Source organism: Ochotona curzoniae, unplaced genomic scaffold (assembly GCF_017591425.1).
Source record: "Ochotona curzoniae isolate NIBS_2020 unplaced genomic scaffold, NIBS_Ocur_1.0 contig_908, whole genome shotgun sequence".
Classification (NCBI taxonomy): Eukaryota; Metazoa; Chordata; class Mammalia; order Lagomorpha; family Ochotonidae; genus Ochotona; species Ochotona curzoniae.
Window position 1 is genome coordinate 20,216,945 of NW_024466607.1, and position 25,887 is coordinate 20,242,831.

At 40.1% G+C, this 25,887-nt stretch overlaps 1 protein-coding gene across 3 annotated transcripts in view; it reads right to left on the minus strand.

Annotated features, from left to right (window-relative positions):
* The window catches only part of ERC2 (ELKS/RAB6-interacting/CAST family member 2), a 628,330-nt gene that overhangs the window by 382,456 nt on the left and 219,987 nt on the right, over positions 1–25,887 (minus strand). For all 3 annotated transcript variants that reach the window (XM_040994652.1, XM_040994651.1, XM_040994650.1), the window contains exons 4-5: positions 16,305–16,460; positions 7,635–7,802 (exon numbers count right to left, since the gene is read on the minus strand). In XM_040994652.1, coding sequence (XP_040850586.1) covers positions 7,635–7,802; positions 16,305–16,460 — 324 coding nt within the window. The remainder of the gene's footprint in view (positions 1–7,634; positions 7,803–16,304; positions 16,461–25,887) is intronic.

Below are 25,887 nucleotides of genomic sequence, written 5' to 3' on the forward strand. Positions count from 1 at the left end.
ATAGAATTTCCTTTTAGACATCTACCTATTTCACAGTTCATTAAGATTCACGCCGAACACCTGTGTTTGTGAAGTCAAAAGCAATTTTATCCTAACAAGGTGTTAAATAAGGTATTCTCTGAAAGCCTGAACACCAACAAAGGTACTAAACTCTTGATGATGTTTGTGGCTCCCTGGAACATCCTTAATAATCCAGAAAATGCCATGGAATACCCATTAAAAAGCTTTTATTCCAAACCCATGATGTTTTCTTCAACCACATTTTAATTTTTCTACTATGAGTGTTTTGGGTTTTACATTAAGGAAGGAAGACCATGAGGCTGCCTTGTTGCAGAGTTCACCCTGATGGGTAAAAAATAGCACAAGCGCTCACAAGTCTAGGAAGTCAAGAGTGTCTCCCTGGACAATTCCTTCATAGCTAGATTCAGAAGCATTTTTAGCATGTTGAGGCTTACAAAGTCTGACCTTGCTTCATTTTTATGTGACCCCAAGGTTTTCACATCATTAATAAAGAGAGAATCAAAACAAAGCCCACAGACATTCAGGGAGGGGGAGAGTGTATAGTTTGGCACTGCCATCACCCATGCTCTCAAAATGGAAAGGGGGAAAAAATAAAATGCACATAGCAGAGGTGGTGACCCCTATAACAACTGTGGTTCCCAACATTTCTTTTCCCCGCTGGTAATAAACTATTTTTGCAGACCTCCCAATTGTGGCCACCATGATAGTTACTGCTTTGCAGCTTTATGTCTTTTTCTCACAGTTAAGCATGTTATCAATAAAAACTTCAAGCGATACCTTTCCTCATCAAATACAAATATTTCATAAATGTGAAGCCAATAATGAGATTAGCATAGAAAAACAAAAATTACTCTAGGAACTTTTTTGGGAGTGTGTTTTCTCATCAACTTCTTAAACTTATTAATTTTCAAGATATTCTTTGCAAGTCTTGAGATGCAGACAGGACACATTGAAATATTATCCTTTGAAGGCTAAAGTGATCAAAAAAGGACTTTACTGCTTGCAAGTCAGGTGAAGAAAAGTAAAGCTAAAGTTTTTGCTTAAATGTAAAGCATCACTCTTTGTAAACCCTGTCTGCTATATGCTTACAAATATTACCACACATCCAAAGAAAAACACTTTGCTTCAAATCTGAGCATCTCAAAGAATGAGCGGACCTTAAATATCTAGAACAGTTTGCAAAGCCTTATGGGAATGCACCAAGTTACATGATTTCTGCAGACCATAATACATCCTGAGCAGAAGGCCCATTTCAATGCAGATAAACTGAAAAATAAGAATAGGCAAAAAAATTTGTTCTTTTCCCCATTTAGCATTTTCATCGTCAAATTCCTGGCTTCATGCTTCATCCTCCCAACAACAGCCAGAATCCTCTCTCTGGTTGTACTGTCAGACTGACTCATCTGTGACTCAGACCAAAAACTGCCAGGGACTCAGAAAACATCTCTTCCTCTCTACTGCACCTTACACAACCTCCCCAAAGAAATGATTATCGCCTCTTCAACTAAGAATTCGTTCAATTTATTTCATAACAAATGCATAACACATGTAATCAGAAAAAAATGTAAAATCATGTGGGTCTCCAACACTCAGAGACAGCACTGTACAATGTACCATTGTTCGTCCATTACCTTGTGTATACATCTTATGAGTATGTGTATGTATAATCAAAAACAAAAATGAAGTATTAAATTCTTCACAGACTAGGATCCCAAACTTGTAAAAAAAAAAAGTGTGTTTTTTTTTATCAACAATAAAGAATGACACATATTACACAGAGAGAGACACAGAGAGAGAAAGAGAGAGAGAGATTTTATTCTCAAATACCTGTAACAACCAAGACTGAGCCATAGAAAAGCCAGGAGCCCAGGACTCCATCCAAGTCTTCCATTTGTGTTACAAGGACTCAAATACTATAGCCATTCTCTGCTGCCCCTTAGGACACATCAGCAGGAAGCCAGATCTGGAGTAGAGTACCCAGGATTTAACTGATGCATTCTGACATGAGATCCGGGAATCACAAACAACCAAAAACAGCTGCCCCACGGGATTCTAAAATGTATGAAAAATAGTGTCTGGACAAAATCTATCATTATGGCTACAGTGCTACTATTATAAACATAATGTTACTATGTAAACTTTAATGCCAGCCTTCTCCATTCCTATTGTCTTTCTTATCAGGTGCAGGCTTACGATTAGTAAGCATTCTCAAAATTGCACTACATTCGTCTGTTCGACAATTTGCCGTGGATTTTTGCCATTAAAAAGCAATGTGCCTCAGAGGCTTGATAAAAGGAAGTGCCCTGCTCACTGGAGCTGCTATGGGAAACACTAGAGTCCTGGATGGAAGAGTTCAGACTTTGAGAATGGAAGCACTCTCACTGACCACTGTCAGGTCTTGAACATGTCACACATTCCCTGTGAACACACATTTCTTCATCTTAAAAACGGAGGCAACCATCCAACTCCAATGATGGGGTAATCAGGTTTAAAATTAAATAGCACATGGAAAACATGAAGGCACAGATCCCAGAACTCAGTAGAGCAGCCATGAGATATCTGGGAGACATTTGGGCAATAAAAGTAAATTATAAGGGATAAGACCATTAGCATCTGAAACCATGGTTCCTTACTATGCCTAGTACAGTGCATAGCACAGAAGTACAATAAAATAGTTATCAGTGATGCCTCACTGATTTACCCAACCTGAAAGGAGACAAGAGTGAAATACAACGACATGTATCGGCAGCAACTCCTGGAAGAAACCAAATCAACAGAAATATGATTTCTTTTCTCAAGGAGGAAAACCAAGCTGCCTGAGTGTAGTCTCAAAAGCAGCTCACCCTGAATCAAGAGATTAAAGCTTCACTGTTGTCAAAGTCACCACCTTGACAAATGAGCTTTCAATGACAAGAAATAGAACTAGACATCCCAAACAGTTTGCTCAGTTTAGAATTCAAAGAAGTTGGACACTTATTTCCTGCTGTGTTTCTTCCCTTACTTATCTGCTCTTCAACAACAGAAAGCAGATGAAGTCCATTTAAGGGTTTGTGTAAAACAATTAGTAACCAATATTGAGAAATCAACCAGGGTTTATGGTCCTATCAATTTATTCTCTATGATACATGAATATGTTCAGCATTTATTCTCTTGACAAGGGCATTCGCGCATAGTAGGCTTTCAAAAAAGACATTTTAAATGAGAGGAAAAGCATTGAGTTTATAGAATAAATAAAGTGAATGTGAAATCCTTAGACTTGATTCAGGCATCTATGACAACATGAGATTGTATACAAGGTAGCACACACATTTGAGTGTGTGTGTGTGTGTGTGTGTGTGTGTGTGTGTGTGTGTGTGTGTCTGTGTGTGTGTGTGTTCCTGGAAGAGGGCCTAGAGGTTGAGAAAGAGTCATACCAGTATCAGTTATACAAAATAGAAAAGGTACACAGATTCCAGCTGTGCAGCAGTGTGACCCTCAACTGTCCATTGCATTTGATTCACCAGGACACTGTATCCCTACATTCTTTGTTGATTCACAAGTCCTCCAACATTTATTTTCAGACAAGCAGAACCCTGACCTATGTGGAATAAAAAGGGGCATGCTGTGAGTGTGATAAAACACTGTCATATAAAGGATTCTCCAAAGAATTTGAAAGACTCTGAATGCCTGGGAGTTTGGAAATCATGCTGCCCTGCGGAGCGTGCACTTGCTAGCAACCAGACACATCTTTTAATTTGGGGATAGAACAAAACATCAAGGCATCTTTATTTCCATCCACTGTTGAGAGATATAAGAAAGTGACTGAGTTGAGTATGAAAGCTTGTGGAGTGTGAGTGTATGACCTAAAAATTCTGAGGAGACTCACAGAGTTGACTTGGAGATAAGATGATAAGGTACTTGGATTCAACTCAACCAATGATTGCTGGTAAATAATATATTATGGCAATGACAAAAATAACTTACAGCTATAACTCACGTTGTAATCAAAGCACTTTTTAAACTTTTATTTTATTTATTTGAGAAGCAGAAGACAGAGAAAAAGACATACCGAGAGCACCTATCTATGTACCTGCTCACTCCCCAAGTGCCTGCCAAGAGCCAGAAGGAAGCCAGAGCTAGAAATTAGATCCAGAGACTCCTTGTGAGTAGCAGGGACCTAACTACTTGAGCGATCATTGGCTGCTGCGCACTGTGCAAGTCAGAAAGGTGGAGCAGGGAGCACAACTACAACCTGAACCTTGACAATCCAATAAGAGTTGCAGGCACTACAACCAATGTTTCAGTTGCTACTCCAAATGCCCACCCCTCAAAGAACTTTTCACAAGGGCAGGCCAAGATGGCACAGGGACTGTTCCTTTATAGATTGAGCCATGGAAGCTCACAGAGGTTAAAATCTCATCTTCATCATAAAGTTATTGAGGAGGGAAGCTAGGGCATATTCATATATCTCTCACTTCTCAAGATTTGTGTTCTTTGTGCAATGTTACTTTGGATCACAGAATAAATGCTGGACCTTTATCTTTCCTGATTTCTGGATGTGTTAATAAGTTGTTATTCATTGAAATCCTAAAAAGAAAAAAAAAATCCAAGTACCAAGGAAACCCAATCCATTTCTACCCCCCACTGTTGTGGAATCCACATGTTGGCAGATGGGCTAAGCTGGCACATAGGAAACTTTCAGGAAAGAAGCAAAATAAGAAACGTGGTCTTGAGGTTCTTTGAAGCTATTTTAAAAAGTAAAATGTTATGTTAAGAGTTATGTGGTGTATCTCTGTGTGGGTGTAATTATTATTCCATTGATTTATTGCACACATGTCAAAGAGTATCTGGGCATTTTTACAAGTTAAATCAAACCAACCAAAAAGCCAAGCCACACAGCCGCAAACCCAGACAACTTGCCTCCCACCCCAGCCTCACCCTTCAAGCTACCATCTCCCTAAAACAAACTGTCTAGGAGGAGTAATCTTCCTTACGGTGATGCATTGTTAAGTCAACGACACATGTCATTTAAACCATGTTATAAGAGTAGCCTCAGCCAGTGGACGGTACATATATTCCAGAAAAATCCAGCAAGACTCCTGCCATTCTAGAGTGTCCTCTTCTATTTGGGCAAGAGCTTTCTTTCCAGAATGACTCAGGAGCCAAACCGCAAGGCAGGATCATATAGAATCTCATCTGAGGATGAGCATCATATTCTTCCTAAGAATATAACTCAGGTCTTCCATTATAGGACATAATGGAACCTATCTGATCCCCTGAATATTCACCCACTAAGCCACTACACATTAGGCAGATGCACTCTCATTCCCTTCTATTCCTCTCAGGGGGCAGGGAAGTCACTTTCCAGTGTTCTACCCCTGCTGCCAAAATCACTTTGCCTGTGATCCGACAATTAGAGCTCATTTCATCCTAAACTGTTTCCTCTAGGAGATGGACATTATTAAGTAACTTTGTCTTCTGTTTCCATATCCCAAGAGATCTTAAAAGAAGAAAAAAGGCAAGAGAAAATTGCTCGGATGTCTCCAGCTGATAACATCATTAATCTCGCCCTCTCAACGTGCAAGCGGAAGCCTCAGCAATCACCTTACTTTCTCTGCACATGGGGACCTTTTTTTTCCTACTTCAAAGCATCACGTCTTTATTGGGTCATTTGGATGACTGAATGTGGGACGGAAGCCATCTGCATAATGTCGTCACTGGTTTTTTTTCATGAAATATGTACAGATGTAATTTGGATTACACGATTTGTGAGAGGCAAAATACAGGATGGGCAAAAAGAAAAGAGAAATCTGTGTGTAAGGTGAAGAGAGGAAAGGTCTTTGTAAGCTAGTGTTGTCGATTCCTTCCTTCCAGGGAGGAAGCCAGGGGAAACTCGGCGGCCTTCTGGGGCAAGCAGGTTGTTTTTCCTACTCAAGTTACCCCCACCAGCAACACAGCAACACAACTGCACAGTCATCAGTCATTATAATAATATAGAAAAATACCGCTCGATTTTAATTGATTTTAACTGAAGTCACCGCCTGTACTTCACTGACAATGACTAACGGTTACACCGTTAACACCTTTAGAGACGCGCTGATGCTTACGCATGTGAGACACAAGCACCTTCTCACTGAAGGCGCATATTTTTCTTCTCAATTACATCCATTACATCATACTCAAAATGGAAACATATACAACTGAAAACCGTGGGTTTTTTAATATGAAGTGCCCACATCGAGGCCAAGGCAATCATTATGGCTTGTTACGATCCATTAGCTATTAGCCAAGGGTCAAGTGCCCGGCAGCTGATACAGCTCTGTGCGAAAACCAACACAATTCCAAATCTGCATCCTTTCTCCTCTGACACTCTTCTGTAACTTGACTGAAGACTTACTCAGTGGCCCCATTACTGCCACAGCAAACCCAAACCTCTCCTCTGGCCCTAAAACATAGCCATGCAAAGACATGATTCCTGGAGACCCAGAGAGTACAGGTTAGCTTGGCTGGCCTTCTCCCAAAGTGAGTTTGAAAGATGTAGCCTCAACGCAAAAACCAGGGAGATTTGCCATAACCTCTTTTGCTGTCTTACTGTCCATGACAATCATTTTATTTGCATAGTAACTATGTGTTTTCAATTTCTTTTCAGACCCAAGGAGGTAATCCTATGAGGAGAAAGCTTCAAAATCGAAAAGTATCAGATGACAAAACCTGAGAAGGTTTGTGGGAAATTGAGTAAAAAGATAACTTTATTTGAGTGAAACAGACTTCAAAAAGGATGGGTTTCTTTCAGTGATGTATATTTCCATAAACTTTATGAAACATCTCATACGTTTGTTATATTTCTAAATATGAACAAGAAATAAATCAATGCTTCCTTTAAGAAACTTGTACAATGTCAATGTCCTTCATTGATAAAAAGAATATTTAAATCACAAGGAGCTCCTTAATAAGAAAGAGACCCTGAAACTGCATGTGCCAGGAAGGCAACGTGTGCAGGCAATGTACCTCAAAGCAGGGTAGGATGATGTTCTAATTATTTTATGACTTGATAAAATGAAATATTTCCAGATTCAAATTCTGATCTGGGGTTCTCAAATCCAAAATGTTGGGCCAAGTGCAGTAGCCTAGTGGCTAAAGTCCTCGCCTTGCATGCACTGGTGATAATCCCAGCTACCCCGCTTCTCAGCCAGCTCCCTGCTTGTGGCCTGGGAAAGCAGTCGAGGACGGCCCAAAGCCTTGGGACCCTGCACCTGTGTGGGAGACCCAGAAGAGGCTCTGGACTCCTGGCTTCAGATCAGTGCAGGTCCAACCATTGCAGCCACTTGGGGAGTGAATCAACAGATGAAAGATCTTCCTCTCTTTCTCTCCTCCTCTCTGTATATCTGACTTAACAAAAATAAATAAAACTTTTTTTTTTAATCCAAAAAGTTCAAAAAAGGGAATAAAAAAATCCTTCCAAGTTGAAGCAAAATCTTTGGGCGACACAATCTGACATGAATTGAGAGTTTTACAACATATGATGCATACAATCGATCTGGTTTGAATAAGAGGTCCTAGAGGCAAAGCTACTCCAAGAGAATATTTTCTATTAACTCCCGCTCTGTGTGGCCAATGCCAACACGGTGCCTTACCTCGGTTTGCAGAATGGCAGCCCTCTGTTCTTTGGCAGTAAGCGACTCTTTAAGCACTTCAATGTGTTGCTTGCAATCTGAATTTTGATTGCTAAGGGTTTCAAGCTTTGTTTGTAAGGCAAGAAGTTCCGACTCCTTCTTTGAAAGTTCCTGCTTCAGTTGATCAATCTGTGAGACAACACAATTGCAAGAAATTAGAAACCACACCTCCTAGCTTTTCTATTTCAGTACTACAAAATCAACCTAATCTTCGAGAATCAGAGATCAGGGATCCAACAGGATGGACGACAAATATACTCAAAAAGCAAATAGCCAAGACAAGCATTGTGGCACAGTAAGTTAAGCCTGCCAGGTCTGCATCCCTTATCTTCATTGCTAATGCCAACTGCTGCTCAACTGGTCCTGCTTCCTCCTGATGCACTTGGGAAAGCAGAAGATAAACCCAATGCTTGGGCCCCTGCCACCTACGCAGAAGACCCAGAGGGAGTCCTAACCTCCTGCTTTCAAGCCTGGCTTTCGCACCATTGCTGCCATGTGGGAAGTGAAGCAATGGATGGAAGGACACTTTCTGAATCTCTTTGTTTGATCATCTGCTTTTCAAAGAAATTCAAACTTTAAAAATCTTTTTTTAGAAGAGAAAATAGGGATCACACCATCCTAGAGGTCTGCAGGAAGTTGTGGAAAGGTCACTGAGAGTACAGCAAGTGGACACACTAAGGTCACCATGTTGCTTTTCATCCTACCAGCAATAAGGACCAACCCACACAATAGCCAGGGCTGTTCAAGCATAGTCCTTACTCAGCAGGGCCAACAGGGAGCAAGCAAAGGCATTCATGGGTGTCCTAACTGTATAGTCAAAACGATTTTCAGGGCATTACTTAAAGAGCTAATCCTCAAAGAAGTAAGTAAGGCAATTTGCTTATGTTAAATATTGACAGGGGAGAAAAGAACATAAAATACACATGAGGTATAAGGAAATTCAATACAAGAAATGCACATCGTTCAATTCAACAATGAAGAGCAGTAGAATCACCTGTGTCCTGGCCTATTTCCAGCTCCTCTCCTCCCTCTGTGGAAATCATCAACAACCCAAATTGTGTGTCTCTCATTCCCTTGCTTGTCTTTCAGGCTTATCATATATTTTTGCATCTGTAAATAATTTGCTATTTGGTTTTGCATAATTTAAACTACACTTGCACTCTGTGGTTTAGCACTTCACTTTTTCTTTTCGACTCAATTTGTTATCCTAGGGATTACATTATGCTATTGTACATGGAACTCATCCATTTTCACTGAAGTATTCCACTGTAACATTTCATCACCATTTACTTGTCCAATTTACTGTTGATAGGCATTTGAGTTTGGTCTTAATTCCTAAGTTCTTTTGCTATTATAAACAGAACTATTCTGAATATTCTTGTACATCACTCAGTGCAGATAGCAGGGATTTTCCTGAATCCCTCTCTACAGTTAAACTGCTGGACCACATACCACGCACATACTCACCAGACAAAATCAAAATCTTCTCCAAAGCAGTTATGTTCATTTGCACAGTCAGAAGCAGCTTGTAAACTGTATGCTGACTATTCTGCATCAACCCCAAAATTGTATACCACCAGCGGTTTTCATTTTTGTCAGTGTGCGATGAGTTACAGCAGAGACATTTTCCATTAATTCCTTACTACTAGTACACAAATGTTACTTCAAACCACTAGAGGAGTGGTCCATTTACCCTTCTCGTGAACTTGGGCTGAACTGCAGTAGGTCCAAACCAACTGAATACAGCAGAAGAATCAGGAACCTGTTCTACCCGCAGCCTGTTTGGAGAGCTGGCAGCTTCTGCCTCCTGCCCCCCCCCCCAGTGCCACCAGTCCCAAGTTGGAAGTCCTATCATCCAGGGCCTGCCATACTGTGAGGGAACCTATGCCATCCATGTATAAAGGCCATCTGGAAGGACACAGAGGCCCTAGGGGTAATTGCTATCCTTTCGTCTTGTTCCAGCTCTGATACACAGGGTTTCAATGTCTCATCATTAAATCTGATATTTGCTTTAGCTTTTAGATTTACCTTTTATTACAACTGTGCTGAGAGTGTTTTTAATCATTAATGAATGCTTAATATTATCAAACATTTTTATACATATCATGATTTATTTTTCCCCTTCAATGTTACTGTATTGAATAACATTAGTGGAATTTTTTAAAAATATGTATTTTATTTTTATTAGGAAGTCATATATACAGAGAGGAGGAGAGCGAGAGAGGAAGGAAGATCTTCTGTCCACTGATTCACTCCCCTAGCGGCCACAATGGCCAGAGCTGTGCTGATCTGAAACCAGTCTCCCACACCGGTACAGGGTCCCAAGGCTTTGGGTCATCTGCTACTGCTTTCCCAGGCCACAAGCAGGGAGCTGATGGGAAGTGGAGCTGCCGGGATTAGCACCATTGCCCATATGGGATCCTAGCACTTGCAAGATGAGAACTTTAGCCACTAGTCTACCATGCCAGGCCCAATAACGAAATTATTAACATTAGACTCTTTGCATTGCTTTGAAAAGCCTCACACAACCTTGTAATCCTGTTCTTATATTATTGGATTCAAGTGGATATTATTTTGCCAACATGTTTCATGTATCCCTATGAGTAAGGCTTGTTTATAACTTTTCACAGCTTGTGCTATATTTATTGACTTTTAGTATCAATTTAGTCTTATCAATGAAGTAGTGAGTGTCCTTATAATGTTCAAAAATGCTTTGTATAAAATTGGAATATTTTCCCATTTTTGCTCATTGGAAATCACCATAAAGAACAAAGAACATCATTCATTATATCCATTTTGACATTCATATTAATATTTTTGATTAGTTGAAGCAATTCTGTAACTTTAACTCCTAATTAATCCTTCCACATAGATTTTCAATTTGCAGATACTTTTTTTTATTAATAGCATCTATGATAATATCTTTTTTCCTTTCTAATACTTTTCATTTAATCTCTCTTTATAAAAAAAGATTTTATTTTTTATTTGAAGAGCAATAGGAGGAAGAGAAGGCTGGAGAAAGCAAGAATGAGAGAGAAGAACAATGAGAAAACATCTTTCATCTGCTGGTTTGCAACAGCCAGGTCTAGGTGGTGTAAACCAAGATTCTGGAACTTCAACTAGATCTCCCACATGAGCAGGAGGGCTCCATGCACTGTGGGTCATCCCTTGCTGCCAGCCTAGGCACACTGGCAGAAACCTGAGTCAGTAGGAGAGCAGCCTAGACAGAAACAATCGTTCTGATACGAGAGCAGCAGCTTAACCTGCTGTGCACAATGCTGTCCCCGCCCCGTCTTTTGTTCTTGGGGAACTTCAACAGAGTCCTATCTAGTTACCTAACTTAATGAAAAAGCTGATTATTGCTGTATTGATCACACAGATTCTTATTTTCTATTTCATTAATTTTTCACTTCCTTCCTTTTACCTTGAGTTTATTCTATTTCCTTCCTTAATGTTTTCATTCCTTAAATAAGGTTTAAGTCTATGATTTTCCCAAAGTACTATTTTACCTTGATGTCACCAACTTCAGATGCAGTACTGACACTATTGTCTAGTCCTAAATACTTTTAGTCTCCATTACTTTTTCTTATTTAATCTACAAGTAACCCATAAGTATATTTCTTAATTTCCAAAATCAAGCATGTTTTCTACTTTTATTTGAGGTTCTCACAGATCACTTTCTTTGTAGATATAGAACATGGTCTGTTTTACAGTAATCATTTGAAATCTGTTGCATCTTGCTTGATGATAAGGCATATGGACAGTTATCATGTACGTTTTTCCAACAACTGTTGAGTGTAACATTGCATAATATGTGTGGTATTAGAGATCATTTTACAACGGGAACTTTTAGTCTTTCATATTTCAATATTTCCATCTGCTTCATCTGATAATTACTTAGAATGTGGTTTAAAATCATGCATTAGATGGTGAAATAATCTGTCTCCTTGCACCTCTGCCAATTTTTTCTTAGCTCTAAAAATAGTTTCTCTGCCTAAAGTCTACATCATCTTCGTATGATTAGTATTTGTGCATTTTGAGACATTCAATGATTTCTGAACCCTAGGCTGGAGATATCTTGTGGAAATAGCATACATCCTCTCATGATTTTATTCCATCTGGAAAAATGAAACAATTTTTTTAAAAAATCATTTAATTATTTAGTTTATTTGTTTTCACTCTCCCCAGTGCAGGTGAGGCCAAAACCAGAATCCAATCTGGGTCTCCCACACGGGTAGCAGGAACCCCATGAGAGGAGCCATCACCTGCTCCCTCCTAGGATCCATGCTAGCAGGAAGCTGACAAGAATAGAATATAACTAAAATCAAAAGGTGGGGGGGATCAGTGTTAGAATGACCTAAAAGGTAAAAAAAAATTAAACCCATTATGATCAGCTCTCTTTTGGGGAGTTATAGCTTCCACACAGCAGTCAAGTGTAGCCAACAGCACAGTGCATAGTTGACTCCACATATGTAACTGATTCATAGAAACTTAAAGCTCAAAAACCTTTCAACTCCATATGCCTAAGCAAAGACGATGTCTTTGGTGAACAAAAGGGGGGAAAAAAAAAACAATTTTATGCTAACTCCCACAAATACCGGAGTAGAGAACTAGCATGGAGGTTGGCGTCCTGAGAGGTTTAAGTGGAATCAACTTGATCAACATAATGGTTTAGTAGGAAAGAAAGGCATGGCAGGTTCTACTGCCACAGGCTTTATTCAATAAAAACAGACTGATAATCACACAACAATTTCAGTCTATAAATAGTTGCTTTAAATAGCATTCATATTATCACTGTCATCAGATTAATTCTGAATACATATGTATGCAGTCAATAACAGAAAAATGCTTTTCTAAGCGGAATACAGTTACAGGGTAGAAAAAAATTATTGTTCCATAAAAAAATATACTTCTTGCTTCTTTGAAAGCAATAAACTCAATAAAAATGGAGAGTGATGCAATCGAACATACATGAGAACTGAGGCTGGGAAGATCTGTCTCTGGGATGGCCAAAAGAAAAGCCCAGCGGAATGACATCACAGGCTTTCTATGAAGTCCATGTGGACATCAGGCACACTTCATTTTGTCTGAAAATCCTTCCCCCACTGACGCCTGTGACACAACCAACACCCTTGAAAACCCACTCTGCCAAGGCAAACAGCTTTTTTTTTTTTTTCACTACAGATACAGCCCTCAAGTCTAGAAACTGATATGCTTATTGTCATGCAGTTTTGGTTATGAGGGTTGTAATCCTTCAGAGGTCCACAGGAAAATGTGTTACAAATTCAGAATAAAGACGGAGATCTAAGACGGCAGCAAGGCGTCTTTGGCAGACCCTGAAAACAGAGTGAGCGGCTGATGTAGAAATACTGGGATCAGTAGATGAAAAATGTGTTAGGTTAAGAACAAAGCCCCGGACAGAAAGGAGATGCCATCATTCTTTCCGCACCAGGAAAACAGCTATTTATATGGCACATTCCGTTCTCCAAGGTTTACCCGTGCTCCTGAAAGGAACTCACTTTCCACGTCCTCTTTGCTTCAGTTCTTACAGTCCGAGTCCTCTAGGCCTTCAGAGTCACAGCAGGACCTGGAGTTGCGCACAGCCAAGTGCTCTGCTGATCGGGAGGCTTCCCAGGGTCTCACGGATCATGTCCGTGTGTTAAAGATGCCAGGATTTCTAATTTGGCTTATTTTGTAGGAGGTCCCTGCTTGCCCACAGGCTGAGATTCTAAGATGCCAAGATTTACATATCTGCAGCCTGTTTTTTTCTTTTCCCAAGCTGGGGAGTCCTGGCTTTTCTATGATGTCCTATGTACAAAGGCCATCTAGACTTTTTCTGCTACTTAACTTCATTACAGAGCTTTCAAGTGCCTCTCCCACCTCCACCTGGTCCCAGATCTGATCATCTCTGGGATCCAAATGGGACTATGTGCCCTTGCACAGGACTACTGAAAATATCTCCTTTCTCTCCAAACCACATGCTCAACACACTTCAACAAGAAATGCAACATTCTTAAGCTTACATAGTGAACCATGCTCACCTCTCAAACTAGGAAAATTTGAAAAAAATAGGCTATGAACAACAAATACAGTGAATTAACGTACTGAAAGATGATTCTTCAATGGAAGCATAGAATAAATTGATTAATTTTTTTAGCTAATGAGCATCAGTCTGTAACAAGAGATCTGGGTGACATTAGAAGTAGTTTTCCTTAAAATGGATTTTAAGGAAATCCATTTTCCTTAATAGGTTAAATATAGCATATTATTACTATTATTATTATATTTGCTTATACTTTTTCAATAAGAATATTTATAGGTCAGACATTCGGTCTGGCAGTGAAAACAACCATATCCCGTTCCCATGTCAGAGTACCTGGTTTCAAAAGCCAGTTCCAACTCCTTGCTCCAGCTTGCTGCTAAGGCACACCGTGGAAGTCAGCAGTGATGCCTCAGCTAACTGAGTTCCCCTGCCACTCAAGTAGCAAACCTGGATTGATTTCCCATCCCTGGCATGGCCCAGTCCTGGCTATTATAGGCATTTGGACAAAGAATCTGTGGATGGGAACTTGATCTGTTTCTTAACCTCCCCAATATAGTTTTTTTAAGAATAAGGTTTAAATTACATGCGATTAGTTTGAGCTAGGTATGTTGGTTACATTATTTCATTGGATCCTCATTTTGTCCATGAGAATCATGGATATAGAGAGTGCTCTGGGGTGAGAAACACTGTCCTAGTCTTACATTAGAGGAGAATTCAATGACTCCCCAGGGGATCACGCAGGTAGGAATGGCAAGGCTAAAGACGTGCCAGAGACTCCTCAGTCTGCGGGCTGAACTCTTTCCACCTCACTCCATGACTTTCTTCATTCTTCTTATCTGTCCCTTTTGGAATTCTTAGAAGTAACTAATCACAAAAAGCGAAATCTCAAGCAAGGATGGATGGTCTCTCAGATCTATGTGGGCTAACAGAGGCCATGACTTGCTTGCTGAAGATCATATAAATGTTTTATTCACCTGGACAGAGTCCATGATACAGGGCAGAGTTTATAAATTTCATGGCATTTTCAGCTGTAGGAGTAGCTTGAACAATCTCTCATTGTTGAGTGCTGGGATGGGGAGGATAAATTTAAGCCAAAACAGTAATTTCCCATCAGCTTCTTGAGTTTGCTTGTATCTGTGCCTATGGCCTTTGCTCTCAGCGAGATTTGGGCACTGTCTCAGGGTCACCTTGTACTGGAATCTCTGCAGCGAACAGAAGGGAGGGCTGAGTAATGAAACCGATTCTGCATTTTTGTGGCACTCCCTAAGAAGCAGTGGTTATGTTCAAGTCCACTGGACATCTTCCTCCTCCTCCCTCCATTCTTCATCCATGTTTTCAGTCAGAATCACAATGTCTTTTACTTTATAGATGGAAAGTCAGCAAGCATAAGCACAACTTGCTTTTTCCCTTTGAAGAAATATACACACGAGCGCACGCACAGACATACACACGTGGTGCACTAAACGCTGGATATCAACATTTCCTCTCTACAATTTGCAAACTCTGCAAGGACTACACACATATTTCACAACAGATATCACTTAAACATTCGTTCCCCTCCTCCCACTGCCTTCTCGCAGAAGGCTGCATTATGCTAACTCTGCTGCATTTTATAAGGTAACAAAGAAGATTGAAACCTGGTATGAGAGCAGTGACATTTAAGCGCAAGCAGTAGAAAAAAAAAGTTTTAATTTGTGTGCTTGTATATTCAGAAGCAAAATAGTTTCAATGGAATAGAACAAAGCATATCAAATTCTCGGAAGGCCTATTTGTGACTACTTATAAATTAAATAATGTACATGTAAGTACAATATTCAGGTATTTAGCCAAAGTTTGAGTTTTGGAAAATGTGAATCCAATTCTTTAAAACTGTCTATAGGAATACAGATTAATAATTAATGGAACAGGTTACCCAACATTGGAGAATAAACAACCAACAACAATGTTGAAAAGCTCTTGAATGTTTTCTTGAGACCAAATAAGGGATAGAGTACTTTAAAGGTCTGATCTCTTAGAACTGTCAGGGCAACCCATTGAGGCAGGTGCTTTTCTCATTCCTGTTTAGTGAAGCTGAGGCTTAGAATGATTGAATAACCACAGTAATAACAGCATCGAGGCCTGAAATTAGTTAATACCTTGGCCACTCCACCAAAATCAGAATGTCTTAGTGGCATCAATCGACTTGAGTCCTATCAGCTTGTACAGAACGGCAACACTTAAGGAGACAATCTTGTACTAGGGATGGAAACGAGATACGACAATGGTAGTAACTTTATAAAACAACAAATAGATGACAATCTTGGAAGTTTGAAAGAGAGGACAGTAGACAACACCCAAGACAGAGGAAAGACAGAGGAGCTCAGCAGAAAAGCCTGAGCTGGCAGCAAGGAGGAAACCCACCAAAGATTTGCTCAGCTTTCCTTTCAGAATCTACATGTTGGCACTAAAAAGTTTTGCACATTCTTCTTTATATCTCATGATATTACATAAAGCAGATTATGTGGGTTATTTGGGGGTAAAAACATGCATGTAAACCCCAACTTTCTGGTCACACCAAGATTATAAAAGTTTCTAACTCTGGACCATACCTTGGTCTTCATAAACTTGGAGTGGCTTTTGTAAACTTCTATTTGTTTGATCTCTTCCTCACGGTCCTCAGTGTTCAGCACACCACTGGCTTTTAACATCTGGATCTCATCTTCAAGATCCCTTATGTTTCGCTCCAATGAAGCGATTTTTGTGTCCTGTTGATAAAAATGAGAAAAAAAATTGTACATCAACAAAACAGAACTTAAGAAAGCAATTTTTGGTAGTAGTACATTAACTGTGATCTAGACATAAACTAATTAAGAACACCATTTTTTCACTTCCTAGGATCATTTATGAGATTATTGTTTAAATTCCCAAACAAGATCATGCAATGGATATAGTGCAGTTTCTTAGATTTGTTTTTAATACCTAAGACTGAAATTATCAAAAATACAGATAAAAGGCACCTAAAATATCAAAAAAGTAATACAATATATCCTCTAACTAAACATATTTGTAATTTAAAATAAGGTCTAACAATGTATATTTTAAGTCTACTTGTAAACACAAAAAACAATTTTTCATGTGTATATTCTATGGCTGGTTTATAAGGCATGGTTGTTATTTGACTCAGAAAGCGAAATTCATACTTACTAATGGGGAAACACAATCTCATCTAAAATATAGACATAAGTGAAATTAAATAACTGAGCCTGGCCTTACTATGGCTGATACCCTAAATACTGAAAATTTATAACAACTGGAAATAATATATCACAATGTCATGATTTATTTGGCGAGCAGTCAGGTCCCTACGTGACAAAAAACATGACTACGTGGCAGGATATTTCTAACCTACAGATTTACCGGGCCAAAAAAACTAGAAATATTGCACTCAGATGTGGGATGAATTGAGGGGGGAAAAAAAAAACACCAATGACGGGTCAAGACATAAGATTGCACATAATCAAAAAAAATGCAGTAGGAAGTAGAGAAAAAAAAAGAGTTCTTTTAGGAAAACAAAGAAGCAAACAAAATTGAAAAACAGTCCCCCAACCTTGGTACTGAATTCAAATCAGTCTTTAGAACGAAGCAAATGAAAAGTTTGATTTCGAAGTTCTTTCCCACTGTCACCATTTACCTGTAAAGATTCTACGAGCTAATATTATGAACATTAATAAAAAAATAAGCCACGACTTTTTAAGCTCAGTGCCTGAGCTGCTACAGACATATTTTTTAATTCTCCAAGAAAGTAAAATAAAAAGATTCTGAACATTTCAAATTATAATGAAATACAACCTATAGCATTTAATTTGCCTTTAAAGATAATACCTACTGTGGCTTTTGGTTATAACAGTAATATAGTTTAAAATCATATAAAAGAGCATCTCTTCTATTCCCACTTCTCCAGAGATAACCACTATGAATGCTTTGACACACATTAGTGTTCTAGTGTACATCAATGTAGAAAAACCTTGTACACCGCCCATTTGAGTGAGGGCGCTGCTGGGGACTGATTGTGGCTCTCTGAGTTGGCATGAAAAGTACAATTTTCCACAATAGAGTAACTTTTTGATCCCCATTCATGAAAACAATTTTTTTTATGACTGAACACCTTTACATATTATTTATAAATGGTATTTTAAAGCCATTTACACAGTGGTTGTTTCAAACTGACACCTTGATTCTGTTTCACCAATAAACTCTAGGAGTCGGTAATTTTGGCATTCAGTGATTAGAAGGTAAAAGACAATATAAAGTAGTTTGTTGAGACGCTATACTCAGAAACTATTTGGACCCATAAGATCCAACTGTTCTGTGAAGGGTAAAAAAAAAAAAACTTTAAAAGCTTACTGGGGATTCTCTATACACAGATGGATACCTAGCTATGGTAAGTCTCTGCAGCAAAATATTTTATTTAGGTATATTCATCCCAATATTATTATCTCCAAAATGAAACTCTTAAAAAAAAAACTAGGATAGTGTAAACTTATGGGATGCATTACTAAACCAAAGAGTAAGAACTCTTCAAATTACATTACTAAACTGAATTCAAATTCAAAATACACTACTAAACTGAAGAGTTCAGTGATTTGAACTCTTCAAAGAAAAATATGGCATGATTACCTCAATTTAAATAAGTGTGGGGGCCAGCGCCTTTGTCTGAAAGGTTAAACCTTTGTCTGCGGCACTGGCATCCCACAGAGGCACCAGTTTGTGTCCCAGCAGCTTCTCTTCCAATCCAGCCTCCTGCATATGGTCAGGGAAGCCACCAGCAGATTGCTCAATTCCTTGGGCCCCTGCATCCATGTGGGAAACCCAAAAAAAAGTTCCTGGCTTGGGTTGGCCCAGCTCTGGCCACTATGACCATTTGAGGAGTGAACCAGCAGGAGGAAAGCCTCTTCCTATGTCTCTCCTCTCTGTAATTTTGCCTTTCAAATAAAAAGATAAATGGGAGCTTAAAGATCACCTCATTGGCTTCCATCACCTAAAAATGGCTTACATAGAATTGCTTTGACTACAGCAACAATCAAAGTTCACAGGTGAGTCCCCAGAATGTACCACCTCACATGTTAGCTGATAGTTTTCAAATAGTCTTAAGACAGGAAAACCATCCAATGATACTACTGCCATGCTATAGTTTGGCTATGGGCTGCAAAAATATGGAAGAAAACAGCTAAAATATGCTTATTTCACTTTCTATGCATTTGCGGGAGGGGGGCCAGGGACCTGCACTGATTATTTCTTTCAAATCATTTCCTTCCAAACCTTTGCAAAATGGTGTTTGTAAAAATTTTATACATAAATTGTGGATCGCAACTGCTACTTAAAGATTCATAACTGGAACTATTTCTTTTACATTTACCATCCAGATGAAGTTTGGGTGGGCAAGTAATAAATACAACACTAGAACCAAATCCTTAGTAGTCACTAACCCAATGTGCTCACCCACTATTATTTATTTCATTGAAAGACAGTTACAGAGAGAGAAAGAGCTTCCATCGACTGGTTCACTCCCCCAAATGCTTAACTCTGCTCCAGGCCAAAACCAGCAACCAGGAGCTTCTTCTGGGTGCCTCGCACGGATCCAGAGGGCACTTGGGTCATCCTCCATTGTTTTCCCAGGCACATTAGCAGAGTGTTGGGTTGGAAGAAGAGCAGCAGGAGTTCAAATGTACACCCATAAAAGATGCTAGTACCACAGGTGGCACCTGACCCCATTCAGTTGATCTTAAGCCTTACATAAATATTAGCACTATCATATAACCACAGTGATCATACCAACGAGGAAAACATTTGAGTGGGAAATTAAAACAAGCCACATGTTCCTTCTCTCTATTTTTAAATAAATGTCTTAATTTTTCTAGGACAAGTAGGCTATCATTCACAACTTTAGACATAAGGAATTCTCTCGTTCATTTAACAAATATAAAATGTGTACCTGCTAGATATGATACTTTGTCAGAAGCCAGCTGGACCTCAACAAGACTCATGAGCAAGCTTCTACAGTTTTAACATGGATTACAGTCCAGATCCCTGCTATTCAAATGGTGGTTCACAAACTAGTTGCACTGACATTAATTTGAGAGCTTTTTTGCTTTTTAAATATGGATTGTATTTATTTGACAGGGAGAGTCGCAAAGTGAAAGGAAGGTAGAGAAAGAGATTTTCTGCCTGTTGGTTCATTGCCTACATAGCTACAACAGCTGGGTCAGGGTCAAGCCAGGTATCTGGTAGAATTTCTGCTTGGTTCTTCCATATGGGTGGCAGGCATCCAAGCACTTGAGCTATTGTTTGCTGCTTTATTACACACATTAGCATGGAGCTGGATTGGAAGTTAAGTAACCTGGGACCACTTCGGTGATAGTTTAACCTGTAATGCCACAACTCCAACCTCCTGGAGAGATTTCTCAGACATGCACAATTCAAGCTCCAACAGGCATTCCCAAATCTGTGCTGGCATCTTCACAAGTCCTGAGGTGAAGCAAAAGTTCTAAATGACTGCTGATGTCCACAAGAGACAGGGGTCACAAGTCTTGTGTCTGACCAGGGCAGTGGGACCAAGGCAGTTTTACAGGTTAAGTACGTTTAGAAAGACATGCAGCTACTTCCAGGAGCTCTCCGATTTGGCACACGTACACAGCAATCCTGGGAGTAAACTTTCTGGAGCCTCCGTGTCAGGAAGGATGCCACTGTTATTCTTTGTGTTTGTCAAACATTGTGTTCCCCTTAAACTGCAAGAAACAGGTTTCAGTTCCTCTCCAGGAACTCCGAATGCTAAAGTGGTGAGTGGGAGGAACATCCAAAAAAAAAAAAAAGCAATATCATTTAGTCACAAAAAATACCAATTATGCTATTGCTGAGTGTCACAATGTGCTTTCCTTTCAAATACAGTAAGAATTACTGGTTCATTTTAATATCAGGCCAAGAAAGGAAATATAAGCAGTTTTTACAGAGCAGGAACTGTCCATGATCATATATGGGACTATGTGACACAGATCAACACACTTAGGGCCAATTTGGTTTGAAGAAGACATGATCTAATATTCAGTAAGATCCCTGCATAATTATGTTCCACTTTATTTAGAACAAAGCTCTAAGCTATTATTATTGGAGACCACAGAGTCTCTTAAAGGCTTAACTTTGAAAAAAATCATCTAGCTGTATCTACAAACAGCACTTTGACTTAAACTGAGTCATGCCCTGCCTTTGAAAGGATGTACTGTGGAGGGTAAGTGCTGTCCTCAGAGGTCAAGTGAAGCATTCCAGGAAGAAGAACTCTTACACCAAAGACAGACCAGAAAGGAAAATAAATATCAAAATTCTTCTTTATGAAACACCTGCTATGTGTCAGTCATTTTTCTGGGATTTTTACATACTGCACTCATTTCATTCTTGCAGCATTCTCAGGATATAGGATCAGTGACTTTGGGAGTAGACTTTCAGAATTAAACAGCATGGAATAAAATCGGAGGTTATTGTGTTCCCTTTGTGTACCTCATGGAACTGGGGAACAAACAGGAATGGGCCTTGTCATTGCTGACTTATGTTAACAATGACAATGCTTTACTAGGCTGGGGGTGGGGCCGTGACACGTGCTTTGCATGCACCACACCTTACCTGCAAGCTATCAAAAAGGCAATGCCCTGAATAGAAGATGGGGGCAATGCTGTCCGTCAGTGATGTTACTGTTTCTGGACCTGCCTAGTTTGTTTGTTTGTTTGTTTTTTCAGATGGGATTTAGCTTTAGGCAGTAACTGTAGAAGCACAGACTCTAAAGCCAAACTGAAAGCAATTACATCTTTGTTTCTCATTTACCTACTTTTGATTCTTTCCTCAGGAAGCCCACTCTCTGGAGTTGCATCCTTACTGTTTCTGTGCACCTTGGCAACGACCCCTGGCAGAAGATGTGACTCTAGTGGCTCTTGTTGGACAAGAGCTGACTTACGAAGCTTTGGTCTCCACGTACCAATCTGTTACCCACTGAGTGGTTAACAGACTCAATTTGAACAACAAAAAACAGCTAAAGGCAAAATAATCCAGACAGATCACTTGGTAAGGTGAAGTCTTACTCCTAGAATGAAACAAACTAGGATGCAAGTGTATTTAGGTGAGAACTCAGCCTCTCTGAAATAACGCCAGGCTTTAAGCACCCATAAATACAAATGAAGTGATATATATATGCAAAATACCTATCATGGAACCATGACATAGGCCAACAACAATGTAATGAGTCCCCAACAATTTCTCTCTTCTGTTCAGTACACCTGTAGAAGGCAGCAGCTTTCTTTATCATCCATCCTGTTGAGTGTTGTTGAACATGTATCTAAGCTTGTCTACCCTATGAGCCAAGATGGACAGGAAAACTAAATGAGAGCAACATATGAAACGCCAAACATAATAGCTGACATACAACAGGTGCTCAATGAATATTACTTGTCTGGCTTCTAGCCATAACATGGATCAATTATTTTGTATTCTCAGCTTCTTTTTTTTTTTTTTTGAGGAACTGCAGTTTCCCAAGTCTCTATGGTTTTAGTAGGGTTTTCCAACCATGTAGCCATGCCCAGATGCAAGCACCATACATCATATTGACATGACAACTGTTCCCAAGGTGAGCTCTGCTCTCCAGCAAAGCTCTTCTATCTGTTCTGGAAGTTAAATAAAAACTGAGGGTGGATATGGCCTTCTATGAAACCATGCATTAGAACTCAGAATATCAGAAAATATAAGAGCAAGGTTTCTGTCACTCATAATGGGAGAATATAATACATATGTGGTAGTGTGAAATATAATACTAAAATTCAGTTAGACAAAATATTGTGAAACCTATAGGGAAGCTGGCAATGTGTAGGATCACCAGAGGTGGAGTTAGAAATAAAAGAGGGGGAAGGCTAACTCATCTTTAGAATCAAGTTAGAAGTTCTTATGTGAATCTGAATGGCAGTCATCTATATACCGGTAAACAAGAAAACAGGCAATAACTCAGCCTTTGGGAAATGAATGATAAAAACAGAAGCCACAGATGACAGATTCACCAGCTCAGTGATAAGGGAATTTCTCAGACATGGTCTGGAGTTGGGATAAGAAAAACAATGACAGTGTCGCCCAAAGGAAGGAAGAAGAATTGACGGGAGTCACAGGAAAGTAGCAGAAAACAAGGGCAGGAACAGAGTCAAGAAGGAAGGGAAGTGAAAGGAAAGAACCAGCGGGGACAGGTATGATGACTGGAATGTCATGACTGGCAACTGAACCCCTGTGTTCTAAATCCCACAGAGTTAAGGGTGATGCCAAGTCACTCAAAAACCAGTGTGCAACAGGACAAGAAGCCACCAGAACAGGCACTACCCAGAACACTGGAGCCAGGTCCGTGAAATCCCTGCCCCTCAAAGAAAGGAGTTAACTTCCTGGATGTGGAGAGTTCCAGGAGATGGATGGATGGATGGAGGGCAGCAAGGTCTGGCATTCTGGAGTTTCTGAAGATTTTAACACCATATGTAGCAAAGCCTGTGCCTCACCACTGAGGATCAGCCCTACATGAAAAGCTGCTTCAATAAATGCTGAGGGCTCTTCTATATCCCCAAAGCCTGGGAGGAAACACTGGCTAACTCTGATCAGTTCCATTGCCAGCACATTTGCCTGGGAAAGAGACTAAAGCAAAAGCTCCCAAATGTCTACACGAAGATGAGCTACCCTAGTATCTCTAAAAGAACAATTGCTTTCAGGTGGAAACAGACAGAAAAATCTTTACTTACTTGTAGACTCCTTAGCTCAGGGGTTGGGGAAAGACAAAGATTCTATTTTAATACCTGTTTTCTTCCCCACTTACATCTCATCTAAAAGAATGTCTAATGTACAAATTCTCATATATGGACTATATAAAAAGGAATGAAACAGGATCAAATCAATGTTTCTTTATTAGGAAATTAAAATACAATCAATAGATGCTGTACACTGTGGCTTAGCAAGTAAAGATGTCCCTTAAAACACCACCATCCCATATGGGCTTCGGTTCAAGTCCCAGCTGCTCTACATCCAACCCAGCTCCCTATTAATGTGCCTAGGAAAGCAGTGGAAGATGGCTCAAATGTTTGGGCCCTTTCTCCCACTTGGGAAATTTGGATGAAGAAGCTCCTGGCTCCTGGCTTTGGGCCAGCCCAGCAACAGCTATTGAGGACATCTGCGGAGTGAACCAGAAGATGGAAGATCAAGTGCTCTCTCCTTCTCTCTGTAACTCTTTCAATTGCAATCAGTAAAATCAGCTGTTGTGTCATGTTCACTTACGCAAGCACTGTACTACCAAAATCTCATTTAATCTCACTCATTATCATATGAATTGAGGACCGACTTCCCCACAAACAGGTCAGAAGACCCACAGATAGTGAATAACCTGTTTAATTTTTACAATGGTTTCTCTGACAGACAAGCCTCCCTGGACTAGGAGAGAGGAACCTAGAGATTGTGGCCTTGCCATCTGCAGGTCAACCTCAGGAAAGACTGGCTTTAGAAAAGTGCGCCACCTAGGAGCTGAGCTATTCTGATTTTTTTCTTCTGCACAGTATTTTTCCTCTAAAGACCACGAAGCAAGGTCAAAAGAAAATAGTAAAGAGATTAGCCAAAGAGTTTAGGGAGAGAAAAGTTTCAGAAAATGCTTCCAGATGAGTCTGCTCGCTCTCGCACGCTTTCTCTCTCTGTTTCTCTCAGTGTGTGTGTGTGCGTGTGTGCTGTGTGCAGTGCTGCCCTAAGGATAATTGGATGTCATCTTCCATGGCATCTGGCTACAAAGTGGGTATGAATGCTAGCTGTCTACCTCTGAAAACATCAGGAATTCAGCATCACACTACTGTGCAACACACCAAATCTATTTCAGGGAGCTCCGAAAGATGGGTATCTGGTAGCCTCCTCTGCTTTTCTTTCAGTGCTGTGCAGAAAAAGACTGGGAGAAGAATCTGTCTTTACCATCCTTTTAAAAATTTACACTTTCTCTATTCATTTCTTTTAATCCACCTCCTGGTAGGTTTTGAGGCCTCCTTCTTAGGATCTCCAACACATACCACAAATCCATCTGTGCTCAACCAGTTTGTCTCATGGAAAAAGCAACAAGCGGCAATGGAATTCAGGCCACCCCAAGTCACCCAGCGCGGCCTGATGGATGTGGAAACTGGACCATGCCTCAGGGATGAGGCATGTGATGGTCGGTACACTGTCATTACTGAAACTTGAAAGGGGAAGTTCACTTGAGGCCTGTGGTTGACTTCTCAACCCTGCTGGCAGGGGCGCACGCCAGTAAGGAAATTACAAGCCCTAAATAAACAATAGGCTGGGAACCCAGCACCAGCAAGGGAGAGGGCCATGACTGCTGGTCTGGGCTGGGCGGACAAGGAATGGAGCAAAGCTGATTTAAACTTTGCAAGAATGTCATGTCAGTTCTGAGTCCCCAGGAGGGCCCTTTGAGGGTCCAAATTGCCAGTCACGAATCTGGCAGACTTGGGATAATTCTTAAATCAGGATACTTAGCCCAATCCCTTCATTTGCCGGAGAACAGTAAGAACAAACAGGCTCATGCACCTTGCCAGAGGCTGGTTAGCCAGAAAGCTAATTCCCTAGGTCATTTATTATGCCCGCTAGGAATCTCTTCTCTACTGGTTTCTACTTTCACAAGCCTTTTAGAAGCTCTGTACTTAACCCAGTTTAGATTTTGTCTTGGGTAAGCTTATCTAGCACCTCTTCTTTGGGGAGGGGGAAGTTCTTGGTCACAGGTGTTACCTCGTTTTGATAGGTGAAAGTCAACATCCAGACGAAATGGGGAAGCGGTGGAGGAGCCAAGGCATCCTTAAAGATCTGTGGTGTCTCAGGACTTTTTTTCCCACACCTTAGTTCATTTCAATCCCCACCTCAACTTGAGATGTGCAAGTGTCAAGGACCCCATTTCACAGGTGGGAGGGGGTGCCACAGGACAGCACTACACAGCACAGCCAGCTCCTCAGTCACCACAGAGACTCAAATCCACTCCCCTTGGGAAACTTCTCAGTCCAGCAGGAAAAGGCGATGATTACACTAAATGCAACCTTAAGCTTTTTCGTGATGGATTTCATTTTAATCAACTTACTCTTGTTTTTCCTACATAATAATTTATTGTTC